At 49.8% G+C, this 20,514-nt stretch overlaps 11 protein-coding genes across 11 annotated transcripts; 7 read left to right on the top strand and 4 right to left on the bottom strand.

Annotated features, from left to right (window-relative positions):
* Nucleotides 1–157: 157 nt before the first annotated feature.
* N7525_009809 (RTA1 domain-containing protein) lies at nt 158–1,201 on the top strand (the record flags this gene model as incomplete). Its single annotated transcript, XM_061214862.1, has 3 exons — nt 158–338; nt 394–938; nt 986–1,201. The coding sequence occupies 3 exons, from the start codon at nt 158–160 to the stop codon at nt 1,199–1,201; spliced, it is 942 nt and encodes a 313-aa protein (XP_061069293.1).
* A 711-nt stretch (nt 1,202–1,912) lies between these two features.
* On the top strand, nt 1,913–3,101 carry N7525_009810 (Mn(2+) transporter ATX2; the record flags this gene model as incomplete). The annotated part of the gene is made up of 2 exons (XM_002563867.2): nt 1,913–2,874; nt 2,924–3,101. 2 exons carry the CDS (start codon nt 1,913–1,915, stop codon nt 3,099–3,101), a joined length of 1,140 nt encoding a protein of 379 aa, XP_002563913.2.
* A 306-nt stretch (nt 3,102–3,407) lies between these two features.
* Nucleotides 3,408–3,784, top strand: N7525_009811 (uncharacterized protein; the record flags this gene model as incomplete). The annotated part of the gene is made up of 2 exons (XM_061214863.1): nt 3,408–3,538; nt 3,565–3,784. 2 exons carry the CDS (start codon nt 3,408–3,410, stop codon nt 3,782–3,784), a joined length of 351 nt encoding a protein of 116 aa, XP_061069294.1.
* A 402-nt stretch (nt 3,785–4,186) lies between these two features.
* On the top strand, nt 4,187–6,345 carry N7525_009812 (F-box/WD repeat-containing protein; the record flags this gene model as incomplete). The annotated part of the gene is made up of 4 exons (XM_002563868.2): nt 4,187–4,636; nt 4,695–5,335; nt 5,386–6,097; nt 6,148–6,345. The coding sequence occupies 4 exons, from the start codon at nt 4,187–4,189 to the stop codon at nt 6,343–6,345; spliced, it is 2,001 nt and encodes a 666-aa protein (XP_002563914.2).
* An 826-nt stretch (nt 6,346–7,171) lies between these two features.
* On the top strand, nt 7,172–9,045 carry N7525_009813 (putative C6 transcription factor; the record flags this gene model as incomplete). Its single annotated transcript, XM_002563869.2, has 3 exons — nt 7,172–7,265; nt 7,387–8,127; nt 8,206–9,045. Exons 1-3 carry the CDS (start codon nt 7,206–7,208, stop codon nt 9,043–9,045), a joined length of 1,641 nt encoding a protein of 546 aa, XP_002563915.1. The 5' UTR covers nt 7,172–7,205.
* Nucleotides 9,046–9,294: 249 nt separating this feature from the next.
* N7525_009814 (DUF3716 domain-containing protein) lies at nt 9,295–10,757 on the bottom strand (the record flags this gene model as incomplete). The annotated part of the gene is made up of 3 exons (XM_002563870.1): nt 9,295–10,010; nt 10,065–10,400; nt 10,469–10,757. The coding sequence occupies 3 exons, from the start codon at nt 10,755–10,757 to the stop codon at nt 9,295–9,297; spliced, it is 1,341 nt and encodes a 446-aa protein (XP_002563916.1).
* A 1,179-nt stretch (nt 10,758–11,936) lies between these two features.
* Nucleotides 11,937–13,088, top strand: N7525_009815 (putative mitochondrial phosphate transporter Pic2; the record flags this gene model as incomplete). Its single annotated transcript, XM_002563871.2, has 5 exons — nt 11,937–12,027; nt 12,084–12,089; nt 12,150–12,800; nt 12,859–12,982; nt 13,037–13,088. 5 exons carry the CDS (start codon nt 11,937–11,939, stop codon nt 13,086–13,088), a joined length of 924 nt encoding a protein of 307 aa, XP_002563917.1.
* A 428-nt stretch (nt 13,089–13,516) lies between these two features.
* N7525_009816 (uncharacterized protein) lies at nt 13,517–14,322 on the top strand (the record flags this gene model as incomplete). Its single annotated transcript, XM_002563872.1, has 2 exons — nt 13,517–13,876; nt 14,014–14,322. 2 exons carry the CDS (start codon nt 13,517–13,519, stop codon nt 14,320–14,322), a joined length of 669 nt encoding a protein of 222 aa, XP_002563918.1.
* A 1,072-nt stretch (nt 14,323–15,394) lies between these two features.
* N7525_009817 (YagE family protein) lies at nt 15,395–17,018 on the bottom strand (the record flags this gene model as incomplete). Its single annotated transcript, XM_061214864.1, has 2 exons — nt 15,395–15,471; nt 15,524–17,018. The coding sequence occupies 2 exons, from the start codon at nt 17,016–17,018 to the stop codon at nt 15,395–15,397; spliced, it is 1,572 nt and encodes a 523-aa protein (XP_061069295.1).
* A 645-nt stretch (nt 17,019–17,663) lies between these two features.
* N7525_009818 (uncharacterized protein) lies at nt 17,664–18,718 on the bottom strand (the record flags this gene model as incomplete). The annotated part of the gene is made up of 2 exons (XM_002563874.2): nt 17,664–18,168; nt 18,222–18,718. The coding sequence occupies 2 exons, from the start codon at nt 18,716–18,718 to the stop codon at nt 17,664–17,666; spliced, it is 1,002 nt and encodes a 333-aa protein (XP_002563920.2).
* Nucleotides 18,719–19,545: 827 nt separating this feature from the next.
* N7525_009819 (CTD kinase subunit gamma) lies at nt 19,546–20,398 on the bottom strand (the record flags this gene model as incomplete). The annotated part of the gene is made up of 2 exons (XM_002563875.2): nt 19,546–20,127; nt 20,183–20,398. 2 exons carry the CDS (start codon nt 20,396–20,398, stop codon nt 19,546–19,548), a joined length of 798 nt encoding a protein of 265 aa, XP_002563921.2.
* Between the last annotated feature and the right edge of the window lie 116 nt (nt 20,399–20,514).

The raw sequence follows: 20,514 nt of genomic DNA on the forward strand, positions 1-20,514 counted from the left end.
AGGTTAGAGGTCCAGCACTTAGGGCTCATTTAAAAGTCACACACCTCCCATCTCGATCTTCCCATCCTTTTTCCTTCTTTCAACAATAGAGACATCATTGAGAGGATATTTCACTTTCAACCATCCCAGACGTGGACGTCTGGATCAAACATTTACAATGTCTCTCATTGGACGTGCTACAGACAGCGAGATGAAAACTTCCTTTTATGCTTATAAGCCCTCCCTAGCAGTGGCAATTGTCGCTGCCGTCTTTTACACCGTTGCTTTTACATTGACGGCTATACAATGGATCCGCCACCGGGCCTGGGTCTGGAGCATTATGGTGCTCGCAGCAGCCAGTACGTGCGCATTCAGTCTGTCTGACATATTCACTCAATCTAACCCATAACGCAGTGGAAGCAATTGGCTACATTGCCCGATGCGCCTCAGTCCAAAGCACATCGGAGAGACCCGTTTATGTTCTTCAATTTTCCCTCATCATCCTTGCACCTGTCCTCATGGCAGCGTGTTGCTATGTCATATTTAGTCGGATACTGTTCCTCGTCGTTCCCCAAGAGGCAAGGACATTTCGGCTGTGCTGGATACCTCCCCGGTTCATTACACCTATCTTCGTTGGGTGTGATATATTCGCTCTGTTCCTCCAGCTTAGCGGTGCGGTGATGATATCTTCAGTCGAGGCCACAGACAAAGATGCGAAAGACAAGCTCGACACGGGGAAACACGTTGCACAAGCGGGTGTCATTATCCAGCTGGTTGCCTTTGGATTGTTTGCCGTCGCAGCTGTCCGTTTCAACTTCACTTCCAAGCGCTTCACTAGGTCTCTGAGTGAGCGATATGAGAAAGTTGGAGAGAAGGGGTACATCATTGATGGTGTTGTCAAAGATAATAACTGGCCTGCTCTACTGCGAGTTGTCAATCTCACCACGATATTAATTCTTGTCAGTTCCCCACCTTCAGCCACTGTTCACTTGCTGACTTTTACCAGGTTCGGTCTATCTATCGACTTGTGGAATTCACCGAAGGTACGAAGGGATATGTGAGTACTCATGAGTGGCCCATGTATATCTTTGATGCGCTGTGTATATATCCGTGTGTTGCCCTTTTCGTATACTGGCACCCAGGAAGATATTTGCCGTACTTGGGGTTCCGACTGCCAAAGGGTGCACATGGCAGCAGTGACTTGGAGATTCAGATGCGATAAGGATCGCGGGGTAGATCAGTCTTCGATCTGTGGTCTGTGTCGCACACCCAAGTATGTATACTAGTGGAGCATGGCTGAATGATTGCTCTTTACATCAAGATGGAGTATCGATGTGGGTGACGGTGGCTTGCATTAGCTTTAACAATTCATACTGTTGAATCATAGCACTCGATTATTCCTGGCGACATAAAGTGATATATAGACAAATAAAAGTGGAACAGATGCAGGATCCAAAGCAAGACATCTGGAATGGTTGCAAGTCGGCCCGGTTATAGTCCGGTAAGGCCAGATGTGGCTGGATAGACATAAATGTTTAACATTGGCAACATGTTCTAGAAAATCAGCCTTAAGCCTTATACGCCTTTCAAGGGCCTTATCGAATGAAATATCCCTTTTCCAAATATTCCATATGTTGTCCCTACTTGATGCATACTTCCCCCCTGGTATGTTTTGAAAGCGGTACCTGAACTACGTGGGTCCCCCGACCTGGATCCTTCCAACACCTTGGCCTCTTACGCAACCGCACTCTCTCTCCAGACTCTTTCTGGACCCTCTCTTCAATTCCCCTCACCATGATAGAAAGTCTATAGAGTGAACTGCGAGATCATCATGGAGGGACTATTCACCTTGCTCGCCCTGAGCATCGTGATGGCAATTACGTGAGCTACCTGTGCTTCCAAGGCTGGAAACCTAAGGTTCAATTGCAAGCTAATGCTCCGAATTATTGGCAGATCCTTTGTCGTCGGCTCATTACCTCTGGCTTTTACACTGTCCCCCTCTCAACTCCGCTTAATATCGTCCATTGGTATGGGCGTTCTGGTGGGGACGTCGTTGATCGTCATTATACCCGAGGGCATTGAAACCCTCTACAGCTCCAACTCCCTCACTCACAAGCAACACAATACGCGGGCTACCGCTATTGAATGGCAGCACCAGGCCCCCGCCGTGGCAGCCACGCTTGTCCCCAACGGAGACAGTGCCTTGAACCTCCCGTCCGATACCCCTGTCCCAGGTCTCATTCTGGAAAGAGACCAACTCTCCGAGTCGCCAACACTTTATGTGCGAAAGGAGGATTCGACAGATGAAACAACGGGCAAGGACACAATTCACGGAGAGGAGGAGAGTTCGCCGCATGCGTGGGTCGGAGTCGCCCTCGTCAGTGGTTTCATCTTGATGTACCTCGTCGATAAACTGCCCGAATTCGCAGCGCCGTCTAAGAGCGAGCGGACCCCTTACCATATCTCTTTGGATAACCTTGGATCGGGGTTGCGGCGGGGTTCCTCCCCGTCGCGCGAGGGTGGGTTGCTTGATGCGAACCATGCATCCAGACGTGGCCACAGCTTCGCGACCACGACCGGCCTAGTGATCCACGCCGCGGCTGATGGTATTGCTCTAGGCGCTTCCAGCTCGGATGCCGGGCTCAGTTTTATTATCTTCTTGGCGATCATGGTGCATAAGGCCCCGGCATCTTTCGGATTGACATCCGTCCTGCTCAAGCAAGGGTTATCAAGTCGCACCGCTAGAGCTCATTTGCTGGTATTCAGTCTTGCAGCCCCTTTCGGTGCCTTGGCCACTTTCCTCTTTGTGCAGATGACGGGATCTTCCGGGGCTGATGAGGCAGGAACTCACTGGCGCACTGGAATGCTACTGCTTTTCTCTGGGGGTACCTTCTTGTGAGTCTTCTTTCGCCCAGAGTACATTACTTTATATTAATCTGTATAGGTATGTTGCGATGCACACCATGCAGGAAAACGGCCCGGGCTCATCCCCGCGCGAACTTCCTATCAACGGATATGGCGACCGAGACCAGAATGGATCGGACAAGTCCATGAGAGACTTGATCGCGTCTGTTTTGGGCATGATCTTGCCGCTATTCTTGCAGATTGGACATGCTCACTGAGCAAGTGCCGTATGTATTCCTTGGGGATAGGCCACAGTGCTTTTACATTTTCGCTTTTCACCTAGATTCTGGAGGGCTTATACCCATTGCAAAATACATTTGGGAGATGGGTTACTCTAGCTGAGATAAATTGAGATAAGGGAGGATGTGTTTTGAATAGATTTCCTTGTATAACTGCTGGGTGTTATATCGGTCATAATTGCATGATATCTCACGATCACATCTACGTAGCGTCACTCTGCCCTATTTAAAGCCTGACAGGTCCCCGATGCTTCACCTTCCCCGGGGGTATTTTATCTTTTCATAATGTCGGTGATGACAAAATTCGTCAGTTTCGTCAGTCTGAATCATCCCGGAGTTGTTCACGAGTTCCATGGTCCAATTCCGATAGCCACATGCCAATCCAAAGCCTTGGGTCTATATTTTCATGAGTATTGGTGAGTATCGTGAGCATCGTGAATAGGTATCAGGTTGCCTTGAAAGTTCGCAATATCCAGCCCTGGAGATCAATGACTTGGCCTTGGGCCAAACCACCTTCGAGTTTACGTACTCGACGCCTCCGTGTTGCCTCTTTTGCCATGAACTTCCAAAAGGAAATATCAGGCAAATCAGAAGGCAAAAAAGATGCGGAGAAAAGAGATGATCAGTGCCGGATGCATAAGATCCATACAATTCTCATCTGATTAGTCCCCGGCCATGCTTTGTCAGAATCACGACACCTCCGCTTCAAATGTCCCTTTTCCTGATCGCCTTTTTTTTTCATTGGAAGTTGACTTCGAACTCTGATTGAATGAAAGAAAACGGAAAAGTGATATATTCGAAAAAAAATAAAAAAAATAAAAAGAGAAAAGAAGAAAAAGAAAACTGGGCGGCCTCGACACATTCGGAGGATTACTGGTCTCACCTCCCTCCTTCCCTCGGCCAGCATCTCCTCATACCCCCGAACCTCATACTCCCGACTCCCGACTCGCTCATAACTATATGCCTGACCGCTAGGAGGTTCAGTGCGTCAAACCAATAAATAGAAACAGGACAAGTGGGAGGATCATACTCGATAGTGGCGGTCTCCCCCCTGTTCTGCGGCCATGGACTCCCATCGGGCATCATTCAGCGACATGGGAGATGGGTCGAATGCGCACACATCAGACCAGTTGGACCCTCATAACCAACCGTCCCACGAATCAGTCACTAGTTTTACCAGTACCCCATCCAGATCACTCAGCACCAAGACAACTGTCACTTCCTTACCCGCCAACCTACTTCCTTCAGCGCCCGCATCACCCCCGACACCCGCGCCCAGTCCTACCCCCCATCAACGACCACCAACTTGGCACTCGACCGACGATGAAGAGACTAGCTTTTTGTTAAACCTCCGCATTCACTTCACAACTCTATCCAACGCCCGAAAACAGAAACTCCTGGAGGGTATTCTGGACGTATGCGACAGCCAGCAGCTAAGCTTTGTGTCGAGTTATGTTGGTCCTCGACTAAGGAAAGACCCATTCCAGGTCTTTCCTAATGAGCTATGCTTAAGAGTGAGCCGTTTGGCCGAGTCTGTTTTAATTCTTCAATGCTAATGCTGGGTCTGCATAGGTTCTCTCCTTTATCGACGACCCCAAGACTCTCGCCCGAGCTTCACAAGTATCACGGCGTTGGCGAGAACTACTAAACGATGATATAACTTGGAAAAACCTATGCGAGAAACATGCATACTCGGTGCGGCGGGTGCTGGAAGATGAAGGGGACCTCGTCGACCCTTTCACCGCGCATCCGGTGGACTCGGCTTCCGGCGCACGCACCTTCGGCGGGTTGCAGCGGCGCTTGACGGCGTCAAATGGTCACCCCACCGAGAGCGCACCGGACCTTCCCCGCACGCTTTCCGGAGAATGGTTGCCTCCGACAAGCTTTAACCGAAGACGCCGGACCCGGCCTGTCTCCTATCGTTCACAGTTCAAGCAGAAATACATGGTTGAGTCGGCGTGGAATAAAGGCGGTCGCTGCACCCAGCGCCATATCACCCCTGACCAGGGTGTGGTTACAAGTCTTCACCTAACTCCGAAGTACATTGTCGTTGCGTTGGATAACGCGAAGATCCACGTCTATGATACCAACGGTGACAACCAGAAGACGCTTCAAGGCCATGTAATGGGAGTATGGGCGATGGTCCCGTGGGATGACATTTTGGTCAGCGGAGGCTGCGACCGCGAAGTTCGAGTCTGGAACATGGCTACTGGGTAGGACAGGACCCCCACCGCTTACAATAATGAGAACTAACGCATGACAGGGCGGGGATCCATCTCCTTCGGGGCCACACATCAACCGTCCGTTGTTTGAAGATGTCGGATCGGAATACAGCCATCTCAGGATCCAGAGACACCACCCTTCGGATATGGGATCTGGCTACAGGGACATGTCGGAACGTCCTCGTCGGACACCAAGCCAGCGTGCGGTGTCTGGCCATTCATGGTGATCTAGTGGTGTCAGGTAGCTATGATACGACGGCGCGGATATGGAGCATCTCCCAAGGACGCTGTCTTCGCACCCTTTCAGGACATTTCAGTCAGATCTACGCTATTGCCTTCGACGGCCGGCGAATCGCCACGGGAAGTTTGGATACTAGCGTCCGCATCTGGGACCCGCACTCTGGGCAGTGCCACGCTATTCTGCAAGGTCATACGTCTTTGGTTGGTCAACTACAGATGCGGGACGACACGCTAGTGACAGGTGGCTCCGATGGCTCTGTCCGCGTTTGGTCGTTAACCAAGATGGCGCCGATCCACCGTCTCGCCGCCCACGATAACAGCGTTACCAGTCTTCAGTTTGATAAGACCCGCATTGTCAGTGGTGGCAGCGATGGCCGTGTCAAGGTTTGGAACCTACAGACTGGCCAGCTGTTGCGGGAGCTTTCTACTCCGGCCGAGGCGGTTTGGAGGGTTGCTTTTGAGGATGAAAAAGCAGTAATTATGGCAAGCCGATCTGGGCGGACGGTTATGGAGGTACGTGACGTCCCGTTTTATGGGAATATGTTTTCTAATATATATCGCAGGTCTGGTCTTTCTCTCCACCACCAGAAGACCACGATGATACAGCCATTGAGAGTGCTTTAAGCACCCCAGGCATAAGCTCTGTTGATGATCGGGAATTGGCCGTTCCAACTCGACGTCGAACCCTCTGCTCCGTCCCTCCACCACCGATACCATCAAGCACGGATAGTGATGCTCTTATGCCAGACGCGCCCTCCTAATCTTTTAGCATTGACTGGTCTGATCTTGTCTGATCTGACCCAAATGTGTTTTGATATCCTGCCATCTAACGATTATGCATATCCATTTATTTTGTCATATTTATCTTCATCTTTTTGAGCGCGGTGTGTTTTTTTTTTTTTTTTTTTGGTCAACAGTGGGTGCTTTGTCTTCAGAATGAACTGCCGGCATTCCTACCTAGGTGTTTCTAGAGCACCAAGCGGCTGCATATTTGGTGTTGCAAATCTGTTTGGTTACTGTCGTGGTTCTCTGTCCAGACTGCTGATGTTGCCATACTGGAGTTGTGAGATCTTTCTTTGTTTTTATTCTATATCGGCCATTTCGGAGTGGTTGGTGGTTGAGCATATGATACCTTTCTTTTTTGGAAACACCTGGAATGTGATTTATATATACAACATCTAGTCCGATGAATCTATATCATTTACATTCCCAAACGTCCAACTCGTCACTTTTGACCTCCTGGTCACTGGGCAGACCACCTGGCTCATGACTAAGCGGGTTACTCGGCCCCGGGGTCCGCGGGTTCCGAGCTGGTCCTCTGGGAAATGTCGCGGGTTGAATTTAACGGCTCTTAGACCTTAACACGAGCGTTAGTCACTGAAACACACGACACCGTTGCTCTAGAAAAGCCATCCGCACATCCTTTAAGATGTGTATTTGCTTTGCTCGGACTAGGCAGCCGAGTTGATCCAGTTACAGCCGATGACACACGGCCGTCCTTGACCTTTGTGGAACCCAGATCGAGTCCGACCTGATCTGTAACTCGAAGCCCCCTTCGCAGTTTCTATCAAAGAATTCGCAAGAATTAGAGGTTCCTCGGACGACTGCCCGCGGGTGAACAATGGTGTATGGGGGCAAGCCCAGTACCGGATGTTACCTGTGTCGCAAGCGGAAGATAAAGGTATGTCCCGGGCTTCAACATTTTTTTCGATTTACCCCGCCAATGAACCTGTATTGTGTTTATACTATGCAGTCTTATTTGCATACATTGAAATCCAAATGCTAAATATCGTCCCTTCAAGTGCGATGAAGCACACCCGGAGTGCCGGAACTGCATTATCTATGGCCGCCCATGTCCAGGGTACCGGCCGGATGCTGTCTTCCGCAACGAGACCAGGAAGGTCGAGCGGCTCATGAAAAGCAGTGCCAACTTAAATACTCGCAGCAATACCTCTACGCAAGGCAGCTCCTCAACCTCGGACTCATCTATATCAGCCGTCTCGCGCCGCCGACGCGCAAGCCCGCATGGGAGGCACCATGGCAAGGCTACTTTGACATTATACTCGCCCGCTGACTCCAGCTGGGAACAAAGAGCACTGTGCTACTTCTTCGACCAGTACACCATCAAAGCCGATGCCGAGGAAGGCGGACATCTCGACTATCTGCCCCCACTGTATGCGCGCGAGCTCGGGCGCCAGAGCGAATCGCCGTCTTCCTGTTTGCGGTGGGCGGTTGAGGCTACGGCCCTGATGACCCTCGCTAGTGCTAAAAATGCCCCGCCTCTCATGAACAAGGCGCGGCAAGGCTATGGGCGGGCCTTGCGTGGTTTGCAGGAAGCGTTAGCGTCGCCGGCTAATGCGGTTAAGGATGAAACGTTTGCTTCGGTTGTTTTGCTTTCCTTGTATGAGGATATCTCGGGCGAACGGAATGGATTGTTCAGCTCGCATACAGCCGGTTTTGAGTTCTTGACGAAGCTCCGCGGAAATACACTTATTGGTCATCAACGTGGTCGAGATATGCTTACTTTTGCTTATACCCACACGGTAGGTTTGTCGTACGGTTCTGAAATCGGGACCGGGCCTCTATGATTGAGTCTAGATCCGAGACTGACCGTTGTATAGTATGTTGAAATCCTCGCACTGGGAGACAAGCCCCGCTTCGATAACGAATGGGTCCTCGGCATGCTAGACATCAACCTACCAGTCGAGCGGCTCATGCTCACTGCATCAAAGCTCTGCCAGTTATTCGTGCATATAAGATTTCCACCAAAGCCCCCAGACCAAGCAGCCGTCGAATCATGGATCGCGTCCGGCCGCGAGTACGACATCGAACTCTCCCAGTGGACACAAACCCTCCCAGACCGCTGGCTCCCACTAGTCGTCTACTCAGCACAGGGCCAGCCCCTTCTAACCTACAACCGCATCCACAACGCCGTGGTCTGGAACTACTACCGCGCAGTGCGCGTGATGATACAACAGCTTCTCCTCGGCCTAAATAGCACACTTGTCTCCATCAAAGCGGCCAACAAGCAATTCTCCAGTCCCGAGGATACCAGCAGTTCTGAGCCCGAGTCCGAGTCCGTTCTCGACGAGCCAGCCCTGAGAGCTATCATCCGCGAAATGACCACAGACGTCTGTCGCAGCATCCCCTTCGCACTCTCTGACGTCGACTCCCTCGGCCGCCCGACTAAATCAGATGGCGCGTGGCAAATGCGCGCTGCACAGGGCTACGGCTTGCTCTGGCCCCTCTGGTATATCCTCTCCTCCGGCATGCCGACTCCGTCGCAGGTGGAGTTGATTCGCACAGTGCTGTCTCGTGTCGGATCCACGCTCGGCATTAAATTGGCATTGGTTCTTGATCGTGAGGCGGAGCGTATCCGCGGAGAGCGACATGACACTCAAGATGAAATTCTTGGTCGAAACTTACCACGCGGTGCGTGCAATCTTGGTAACCAAACTTGATGCATGGGTTTGGAGTTCCCATTGCGCGGGATCTGAGGGCTATGCTGGATAGTTATATTCTGCAGCTGTTGATTTTCATACTTCTGGCTATAACGCTGACATGGGAGAAAAGATATCCTGAAAAGACATACAAAAAGAAATCTTAGCTATTCTACCTAACAACATCTTTTGGAAGCCAAATGGATCGGTCCGCCAAGGAGGGAAGCCGTATCATGCTCTGAAAAGAAGATTAAACCCTTCTGAGTGCGTTCAATCCACAGCAAACACGTTCTCCTCTTCTGACTCCTCATCCGACTCCAGCAAGAATCCTTTCTTGAGAAGCGCTGTCTTCATACGACCGTGATCCTCCGTGACGCGCGCGATGAGGTCTGCAAGATCGTTGTAGGTATCAAGGGCATAGTCTTTATCCTTCATGCTATACACTTTCGGATCTTCAAGAGGCGAGTTGTACCAGGTCGCGTTGAATGGGAGCCCTCCGTTCTTGAGTTTTGGAGGTGCATCCTTACTGGCACCCTCACTGGCTTTTGCAGGGGCAACCTCTGATTTGCGGCGCTTAGGTTCATCCTTAGTGGTACCCTCGCTGGCATTTGCGGGACCAGCCTCTGACTTGCGGCGCTTGGCAGGTTGCTCTTTGTCTGCAACTTTCGGAGTAGCGGGTGTCCTCTTTAAGACGGCGGCTTCGCGCACGCGTGGAGTTTCTTTGGCAGGTTGAATTGTTGAGGACGGCAGTTCATGTCGAGATGGTGTGTATTCGTGTTCTGCGAGCTCGGGCGCTTGATCAACTTGTTCGGGGTTCAACTTGGCCACAGCCGCAGGGCGCTTCCGACTAATAGTTAAATTTGCGGGCTTGCTGGTGGCAGCTGCATCCTTCCTGGCATAGTATGTTTGTAGCAATGGACTCGAAGGCTGACGTTCAGCCACGGCCGCGATAACCCACGGGGCCACATTCCCAGATTGATCAGGACCTGTTCGTACGTCAGTTTTATCGTAATTCGCCCACGGTCTAGGGGACAACGTACGAAAAGAACATTTATGGCCTGCTCCCGTAAAGATGCAGGAAGCACAAGCCCACATCCATTGAGCCTCGGTGTTCACGAAAACGATCCGACAATTCTCGAACGTGTTCGCTCTGCCTTGGGCACACGCCGTACATTTCTGATCCGCTGGAGCTTCGACACCACACAGCTGTCCATGTGCTGCACGCCGAGTCACCGCGGACCTCACTGGCCTGGGTACACCATTTTTCCAATCCAGTTCGGTTCGCTGCGGGAGTAAATTGCGGATTTTCTGTTCGAACGCCGTTAGGAAATTGCGCAAAAGGGGCAATCCTGTAGTGTCTAGGCCGGGGAAGGAAGCTTTGTAACAAGCCTGTTAGCGAATGCAAGTGCTTTAGAGAAGAAAAAAGAATGAATGTGATACTCACCGTCCTCGACTTGTGCTTTGATGACGGCATCGAGTTCCGCGGCCGTACGGACTCGGACCGACGGGCCAGGGTCTTTCTTCGCGGAAGGGTTCGTACGCGTTATCACGACCTGAGTCCCGTCTTCTCCGTCGTTCCGGTATGGATAATCACCCGCATCATCGTCACTGCTACCATATTCGGAGCCTTGCAGGGAACCGGGATAATTTGGACTGGAGAGTTCAGAACTGTCGGAACTTTTGAGTATTGCTTCGGCGAGGTGGTTCTCAAAGATGCTCTCTTTGCGACCCATGTCATCCGGGTTCGTATAGTGATAAGTTGGCGATTGATGGGACTTGAGGCGGAAGCAGTAAAAATGGAGTTTTCAGGAGATGAAAACGCGTTGTCAACAAAGGAGCAATAAAAGTGATACACGTTCAAACACGATGTAAAAAACCAAAAGCGTGCAACACTTCTCAGCTCCCACAATCGGAAAGATATACCATGGAAAGAACTGTAAGATTTATATATACAAATGCATATGTAGTGTTTTGAATCTATGAGACCCAGAGAGAGAGACGGTCTTCACAGAGCTAAATGTTTGTAGAAGCCTGATAAACACGGCATCTATACGAAATGTATGGATAACCTCAACTGCATAGTCATGTAGTTATTGACGCAGTTAATCCAAGAAGGGTTCTATATTGATATTGGTTCTGACGTAAAACCTTTCCCTTGCCTTTTACCTATTCCACAGCCATACTCCATCTTATAAAAGATCTATCTCTGGGTCTTCACGAAAAGGAACGAGATTACCAGGCCTTGGACCTGTTTCCCTGAGATCTAGCTATATCTGTCGCTTTCTTGGTCTCCTACTTGCAGTTTCTCTTTATAAGGAAGTTCTTTGGAGATGACTATAATGCATTGTCCTAACTGAAGACTTCCAAGCTATCTATCGTACGTAAACCATTGCGATGCTAAGAGGTCAGTATTCCAGGTGCTGTATGTCTCAAGCCAAAGGTTGCAGCTCTCAGGTCAGTTGTAAGCATTGATAAACGCAGTTTCATAATTTTGTAGAGCTCCCTATGTATTATTTATGCAGAACTCCGGCTAAGTCGGCTTTCGTGTACGAAGTACTACTGTAGTACCGGGCCGGATATCATTGACGTCATCGATATTGGATCATGGTGAACACTTTGAATGCCAGGAGATGTAGAAGGATAGAAGAATATCTAGGGAATGAATTTAACATAGTAAAAGTAGACGAATTAAATCAATAACAGTGTAAACTATACGAACATTTGAAGATAGTATCCATGGATGGTCCAAAGGTTCAGGAAGTGCGGAGATCAGGCCGATCACTGACGGCATAGTTCTCCAACTCTTCCAAGGTACAATTCTTGGATGATTGGATTAATTGTGTATACCTTTTATCCTTTTATTGTTCTGGTAATTCTCTCCTGCAAATATTTACAATCTTAAACCTATAACCATGGCTACCCAAGAACGCAGGCTCCCCCTTGGGAAGATCGAACCCAATTCCCTCAAGTACTTCCTCAGTTGTGGTGTCGGAGGAATCATTGGTATGTCCAAAGCCCCCCCCCCATCTCAAGCACGCGCTAACAATATATTTCTCTAGCCTGTGGTACGTGAAAACTCTCCAATATATAACTAACGCACCCAATTGACACCCAATTCCACACAGGACCAACCCATACAGCCGTCACGCCTCTCGACCTCGTAAAATGCCGCCGGCAAGTTGATCCAAAGATCTACTCCTCCAACATCCAAGCATGGCGAACAATTTTCTCCAAAGAAGGCCTGCGCGGCGTCTTCTTCGGCTGGTCGCCCACGTTCCTGGGCTACTCCTTCCAGGGTGCTGGAAAGTATGGTCTGTACGAGTACTTCAAGAACTTGTACGGAAACCAGATGTTCCCAGACACAAACCGCACCCTTGTCTTCCTCGGCGCTAGTGCCTCTGCCGAGTTCTTTGCTGATATTGCATTGTGTCCTATGGAGGCTATCAAGGTCCGCATGCAAACCACGCTGCCGCCATATGCTTCCACGATGCGCGAGGGCTGGGGCAAGATCGTTGCCAAGGAGGGCTTTGGTGGCCTGTATAAGGGATTATACCCTCTATGGGCCAGACAGATCCCTTATACTATGACGAAGTTTGCCACATTCGAGGAGACGGTCAAGGTCATCTACCGCACTATGGGCAAACCCAAGGAGGAGTATGGCCAATTGACACAGACTGGTATTAGCTTCTTGGGTGGTTATATTGCAGGAATCTTCTGTGCTATTGTTAGCCATCCAGCAGATGTCATGGTCAGCAAATTGAATGCTGATCGGAAAGGTGGGTTTTTTCTTTCTTTCTGCTGCAGTCTCGATGTATGCTAACCGCCCGCTTGTAGCCGGTGAAGGTGCAATGACGGCTGTATCCCGGATCTACGGGAATATTGGCTTCTCTGGCCTATGGAATGGTCTGCCTGTCCGTATTGTGATGCTCGGCACTTTGACCGGTTTCCAATGGCTCATGTAAGTGTTTGCTCTGCCCCGATTTGCGTCGACAGCAATGCTAACTTTCTGCAGTTATGACTCCTTCAAGGTGTTCCTTGGTCTTCCCACCACTGGAGGTCACTAAATAGCCATGGTTCTTGGGGTTTCTTGTTCTTTTTCTAGAGTAATTGTATATAGCAAGGAGTTAAATGAATAAACATTTTGTAAAACAATATTGTGTAGACCGCCTTTGATATCGGGGCAGAATAATGTTGGAGGTCATCGCATTGTTGCCGACGACGTTTGGCACTTCTCAATAGGGTCACCATTTCAGTCAATCGACTCACCCTCGCCACAAACAAACAATCAACAATTCATCAAGGCTCAATATAATATATCCCACTGCCTGAAATCCGATCCTTTACTCCTTCTTCTTCTTCTTCCTCTTCCTCTATATTCCACATCACCCCCTTCGCATCGTGCTTCGAGTCAGCTCCGACCGAGGACCCTAATTAAAGACCGCTGTGTCCGACTTCACACGCCAATACCCACATTCCCCTCTTCACCACCAAAATGGAAACCTCCCGCCAACCCTCCTCCATCCCACCAGCCAATCCCCCCAGCGTGGAGATCGCCTACAAGCGCAAGTGCATAGCGCTGAAGAAGCGCCTCGCAGAAGTCGAGGCCGAAAATGAAATCATGCGCACCCGCAACCGCCGCGGGTCCCAATATATCCAGAAAATGCGTCTGGAGACCTGCATGCTTCTCGAACGTCTGACAAAGGTCACCGGCATGGCCGACGAAGCAAAGACTGGCGCCGCAAACCCGGAACTGCGTGCCCGCGCCGCGGCCATGATGAATCCTGCACAGGGTGGACCTGGTTTGCATCTGGAAGACGATACAGAGGGTAGCTCCGATGAGCAGCCGCGCACAGTACGTGTCTATACAATTCATCATCTTACATAGACCGGACCTTTACTGCCCAACTTATACTATCCACCCCTCTCTCTCAATTGGTCTGTTTGTCTTCATGGTCCAAGCTAACGTGTTTTGTTTTTTATATTGTATAGCCTGAGGAACGTCCGCTACGAGTTAAGCGCTCCCGCAAGTCCAACGCCCCCGGCATCGATGGGCCGGATGATGATCTCCCTGCTCAAGATGCACACCCGGAATCTGCAGATCCGGCTGCTGCTGCCTTGCCCCGCCTTGCCCCGGCTCCGACCCAGGAGTCTCTTACTCACTCCTTCCGTGTGCAGACGGGTAGTGGTGGCTCTGCTGACCAGACTCCTGCTGCTGCTGAGGCTGGTCCTGAGTCTGGGACTACGCCGATGGATGTGGATAAGGAGGAGGTTAAGGAGGCTAAGGTTGAGCAGACTTAGTGGCTTATGTTTCGTCGCATCTCTCTTTTTTCTTTACTTTTTGGGCTTTGCAGAGTCGTGGCTGGGACTCTGCTTTTCTGTTCGTTTTAATTTTTTCGAGGGTTTTATGCATCGGGTTCGGATGTAGTGCCTGGTCTACTTTGTTTTCAGGCTTTTTATTCTTGTTACTTCTGATGGGCCTTAACTGGGCCTATCCGCTACTCTACGGTCTACTGGCGTCTATGTCTTATATGAAATCTGTCTGGGAATCTTATGCTGAAAGCATGGTTGAAGCAACTGGCTCCTCCCTGTAGCTTTTCGATGTCCCTCGTGTAAACTGAGGTCGGTTATAGTTACCTATTAGTCAGGGCAGTCGGCAGGTTGGAAGCAGACGAAGGGAAAAAGGATGCCTGATGGCTGTGGAAAAGCTGGGTTTTTGTAGGTTTCGGGGCATCTACGGGGCATCCACGGGTTTCACAGCACAGTTCAACGCCGCTTTCTTTTGGTGTTAGCCTTTAGATATTTGGGACGCCTCATAGCACTATTCTGGGTCGATAGGGCATACGGACTACGAATACTTGGTTCCACTTGAAAGAAAGCGCCTGCGAGTTATTCCGCAAAGGCCGATAGCAGTTTGATTTGATTCACACCATCTGTACAGATCCACAACGCCGTTTTCTTCCTGGAAAAAGACCCTCGTCAACTCCAAAGCCAGTGAAGGAAAAGACAGCACACTATTGGAAACAAGAATGGGATATGATTATCTGGGTATGAATGTCTTCTGTCATGTACAGGTGAAGACATAACAAGTTTGGGAAGATGATACAGAAAGCAGAAGTTGATGGTCACATAGGAAGATTAGACGTGGTGAGTGGGTGAGGTTGGGACCCTATGCGGCTGGGATGTCGTCTGGGGAGTCCTGCTAGGTGTGCAGTGTTCCTTGTGCAATTGTCCATGTAGAATCAGAACGGATTGTATGACAAGGCACATAAGCCATATGATGGTAATACATAGCATGAAAGACTAGTATTTGCAGCACAATTGATTGGTTGAGACGAGTGCGGACTGGCTGATGAGTACATTATATGTCACTCTAGTCTACTCCAGCATAGAGATCGACGACAATATTAATTGCGGCCACGAGAATCTCTGCAGCAATCAAGACAATGACTGATATTCGTTAGATGGGTGCTCGTTAGAAATCATAACTGCGGGGACTTACCAATCCATTCGAGATACTCGCCATGGCGATGTGTCAATTGGTCCTTCAAGACCGCAAGAAGATCCGCAATGACATCCAACCGTTCGGTCAGCAGACTGACACGCTGATCCATTTCCAGGTAGCTTCGGACTGCCTGGTAGACAGGTTCCAACTGCGGCTCTGCCCAGAAGAGTTCGGGGCTATCGAGGACAGATCCTTGCAAGTGAATATTGATGCGAAGAATGAAAAGCTCTCCAATCTGCATATTGATTTGCCTACGGGTGAGATTGACACTACCAGTTTGCGCAATCTGGGCAGGTAGCGGTGCAGTGTCGGTGATTGTTTCTGACACGAGGTCTTCGAAAAGTGAAGTCTTCACCGATTGGGCCAGAGCATGAGAGATCGCCAGCTTAACCATGTTGTTGCGTGGATCGCGAAGAGAGATGAAGTCGTTGTAGATCCTAGCCTGGTACTCGCGCGCATAGTAGAAATTGAAGTTCTCGATTTGCGTGTCATCAGGGCTCAATATAGAGGTCGCAAATTTCGAGATATCGGATAAGAATCTTGATTCCTGTGCGGGCGTCATCCCCCATATTACGACTGTTCCATAGTCGAAGAGGAATACCTCAGGTGTGTGGATTGTGGTGTCAATATCAGGAGTGTCTTTGACGACTACTTGCTCGTTATCATTTGAATGACTGCGCTCGTCGTGCAGATCGATCAAGTCCTCTCTTCTGGTCTTCTTATTGTCTTCAACCTCCACCGCACTATCCGAGTATCTTCTTTCACTTGGTCGCCTCTCATGGTGTCCATTGCCATTTGGATCTTGAAATAACCGCGCGTTCTGCTTTTCTTCGTACTGGTAATCAAAAGGAGAGTAGACGCATTCATCATACAGCTTGGGGTTGGCTCCGCGAGTCTTGCTCCGTGACTTGAGGAACTTGATAACGCCTTCGAGACGATACGAATTGGCCGTACAGTAAGCTGTCACTCGAGGTATGCGATCTCGGTCGGCTTTGCCCAGTCGTGCAGCATGGCTTCGTGCGGCGGGGTCCTTGATGCGAGTGATTTGTGAATAGACATCCCGGGGGAAATCTCCATCGGACCCTTCTTCCTCTTCCGTCACAGGGTCCGGCAGCAGTTTTAGTTTTTGTGCTTTTTTGGTTGTTCGTTGCGGGCCAATCTTAGATGCCGCATGTGGTGGATTCGATATAGGGTTGAAAGGAGCACCATGACTATTGCGACGACGAAGTTTGCTGTTCAATGCTGAGAGCATAGGCTGGCTGCCGGGACGGGGCTGGCCACCCTGGGCGTTGACATTCTGCACAGGAGGTGAACCTGCTTGCAAGGGTCGGAATGTAGGATCGGAGGTAGAGGCGGTGCTGCCATAGGTACTGATTTGTGCGAGCGGATTGAAGGATACCGACCGCGGCGCCCGGTTTGCTCGTGGTGACGTATTGGAGGCCGAGTCCTGATGCTGCGGCAGCAGAGGAGAATTCTCTGCGTCAGGCGCCATGGCAAAGAATGAAAGGTGAAGAGTTACAAGACAAGAGCCATTGGCGAATGGGATTGGAGGTTAGAAAAAGCAAAGAGAGAGGTGGGAAAAAGTCGAGGAAGCTGGCAACCTTGGAAGCTAAGGTTCGCACATGCCCGCCTTAATAATCTGAGAATCTGTCCGGGCCCGGTCCCTTGGCGCTTTTGCGCTTTCTTTTGTTATCATTTTCACTTCCGACTCTTTTCTAGATTTCTAGATTTCTTCAGATATGGTTATATTTTCTTTTTGAATGAATTTATATTGCCAGACATTATTGGGGATAATTGACTGAATCCTATATACATAACTCCCCAAAGTTGAATTGCAAGACCAGGTTCTACTCCCGCCGAACACCATGCAACCCTAGCAACGAAATCCCTTTTCTTTTCATGACTGATCACAAAATGGCTGCAGTAGACGCGGGGTTCGTTGCATGCCCAGTTGACACCGACTTTCGATTTGCGCCAATGGGGGCAATTGAAAAACCCCGAGAGGAACACCAGCCGATGCAAGAGAGCGTGACCCCCGTTGACAACTGGCAGGTCGTAGATGTAACTTCCAGCTATGTTTGAAGGTATGTGAAAGTAAAGAAAACTCGCTTTTGATGGCCGTACAACATTTTCCAATTCACCGGCGAACGAATCCAGAAGGACCGCCTGCCTTCTGTCGGAGCCCATTGCCTTTAGCTATGGTACGAGTCTTCTGAAGCATGCTACCCTTGAGGTTCCGTCCGGCCTTGGAAATCTTAGGGGCCAGTGCGGGCTTCGAGGACTTCTTTGAGGATGGCGCATCCAGCACCCGGATGGAGACATCCCCCATGTTGATATCCTTGGGAAGCTTATCCTGCTTATCCAAGAATCGCAACTTATTTGACTTTTTCGGCATGGCGAATTGATCTTCAGCCGGGGGCGTTGGGGGGCGAATGGAGAACTCGGCGTTCAAAATGTCATCGGGAAGCAAAGCAGGAAGAGCGGCTCGTCGTGCATCTTGGGTAGTTGTGCCTTGGATAGTAGCCGTGCTCTCGGAGAGCATGTCATCAATTGGAGCCTCCTTGGGCTTGACAATCGATTTGGCTTGCAACTTGCGACGCTCATCGAGTTTTCGTCGCTTCTCTCTCTTCAGTTGCTCTTCTCTGTAAAAGATTATTAGTCAAAGCTGACTTCACTAAAAGTAAGAAATCCGTACAATTGCTTGGCTGCTTCTTGCTTCTTAGCCTGTTCCTTCATTTTCAATAGCTGGGCAGAGTTATCGATGGTCTCTGGCGCATCATCGTCACTATCATCTTCGTCGTCGTCATCCTGGGTTGGTGTTTCCGAGATTTCTTCCGGCTGTGTTTCGAGGGGTTCGGGCTCTTCGCTATCAAATCGGATCTTCTTGCCCGCAGGTGCTTTCTCCGCATTTACGCTGGATTTCTCTGCTGGTGTATGTTTTACGGCATCTTGATCGGTTCCAGTAGCCTTCGGGTCGCTTCTTCTTCTCCGCTTGGTCTGCTGATCTTCGCTCTTGCTAGCACTTGCCGACTGTGCCTTGCGCTTTCCGTTCGCAATTTCGGGCGCAACATCTGCTCGTCGGGTAGCTGTCACCATCTTGGAATTGGCAGAGGTGCCAGCGGATTGGGACTCTTGTTCTTCGGGCTGTCGCGTAAATAGACCCTTGGCGGCAGTGACCAAGTTAGCAAACATAGAGTGAAAATAAAATTGAGTAATAGAGTAATAAACCCAAATGGGGGAAGCGGTTCCTCGAGTTGGTCAAGAGGTGAAGCAAAAATAAAAAATCTCTCGGCGATCAGGATTTCCCGAGAGCGGAGACGATAAGCAACTCCGCTATCACTTCCAATGTTAACTTCTACTTCACCTTTCCGACGTCACTCGGTGGGCAAGTAGGGTCTATCTGCTTCATATTAATTAAATTATCTTCGTCTAGTATTGAAAATGAAATCTATGCATTGGGAAACATCACCTGGCGTGAAATATCTGCACGAACAACCAATTTGTCCCACCACGTCAAAAATATATATTCTCAAGGAGATTACCAACAAGACCACTGGAAAGACATATGAAAAGACTACCGGACAAGACTATATGAGAAGACCATTCTTATGCGGCCATAGGTCGTATTCTTGTGGCTGTATGTTTAAACGGTAGGGGGTATATCTGGAAGTATACCAGGGTACAAATGTTCAGCCCAATATTTCGGAGGTCCTACTGTACGGCGAACCCTGGGATAAAAATCGTGGCCAAAATAATATTTGACCTCCCGAAGGGGGTAAGAAAATAAACATATGTATGGCAAGCTTGAAAATTGGAAATTGCAAGTTGAATATGCTGAATATTCAGTCAAGTGGCACGACCCTTGAATATTATGCAGCCAGATGCAAGTGATACACGCTGTATATAGACTCCATAAAGACCAGAACGCTGCAGAGTCCCGAATTGAACGCCTAGACCGCAAATAAAACCCTGGGAATCATAATGCAAAGGATAGCAAGCAATGTGTATCCACCGGATCATTACTCCTTGATACCATATAGGTTCTTATAGAACTCCTCATGCTTGCGAACACATTCGGCACGTTCCAGGGCCTCCTCACGAGACCTGATAAAGTCATCCTCCCCAGTGGGGCTGAGCTCTTCCCACATCTGATTATATTCGTCTCGGTCGCTGCCAGTCATGGCCCACATGCTCTCGCGCTGGCGCTTGTTGCGCTCACGGTCCTCCTCGATGCGCTGCTCGATCTGCTTCTTGTCAAGGCGTAGTTGGGGCTTATCAGACTTCGACTTGTTGCCTCCCTCGGCACCTTCCTCCTGCTCGAGATCCAGGTGGGAGGGGTGGGAATCCCGGTCTTTCAGAGCGGCATCAATCTCGGCCACGGTTTCGACACTGAGGACTTCCTTCGCCCGGAGACCGTTCAGCACGTGGCGGACATGTTTGACATTGGCTGCACCAGTGCCATCGGAAGGGACGACCGAGTCGACCACGCGCAGAATGTCGCGCTGCATCATGCGGACGTATGGGAGGTAGTTTTCCTTGATGGCCATTTCGCAGAGGTGTTCGATAAAGTACATGATGTTCGCACGGTTGTTCATGTTGTTCTACCACACACACAGGGTCAGAATGGATCAACATAATGGAAATTGGAACTCTTACCCTCTCAAGCTGCTCTAGGATGCATGAGTGGAGATCCTCATCGAGGTCACGGTACTTTAGTGCATAATGGGCGGCCTTTTGTGAGGATGTGACAGCAGCGCTGAGGTGCTGCAGCTGTGTAGTGAAGCGCATGCGCACTTCAAAAGGATCGATCATCATTTTATCTTCCGGTCTTCTGGTTTTCTCAAGCGTAGAAAGATCGGTAGCCGTAAACATGAGGGCGGTCAGTTTAAAAAATTGACAGAAAGATGTGGGGTTGGAAAGGGCGGTGGGAACAGCCACAGTTCTATTCCAATAACCTACAACATACCTGATGTACGTAATTACCGACT

The sequence above is a fragment of the Penicillium rubens genome (assembly GCF_028828025.1).
Source record: "Penicillium rubens strain IBT 27055 chromosome Unknown utg000003l_segment0_segment0, whole genome shotgun sequence".
Taxonomy (NCBI): domain Eukaryota; kingdom Fungi; phylum Ascomycota; class Eurotiomycetes; order Eurotiales; family Aspergillaceae; genus Penicillium; species Penicillium rubens.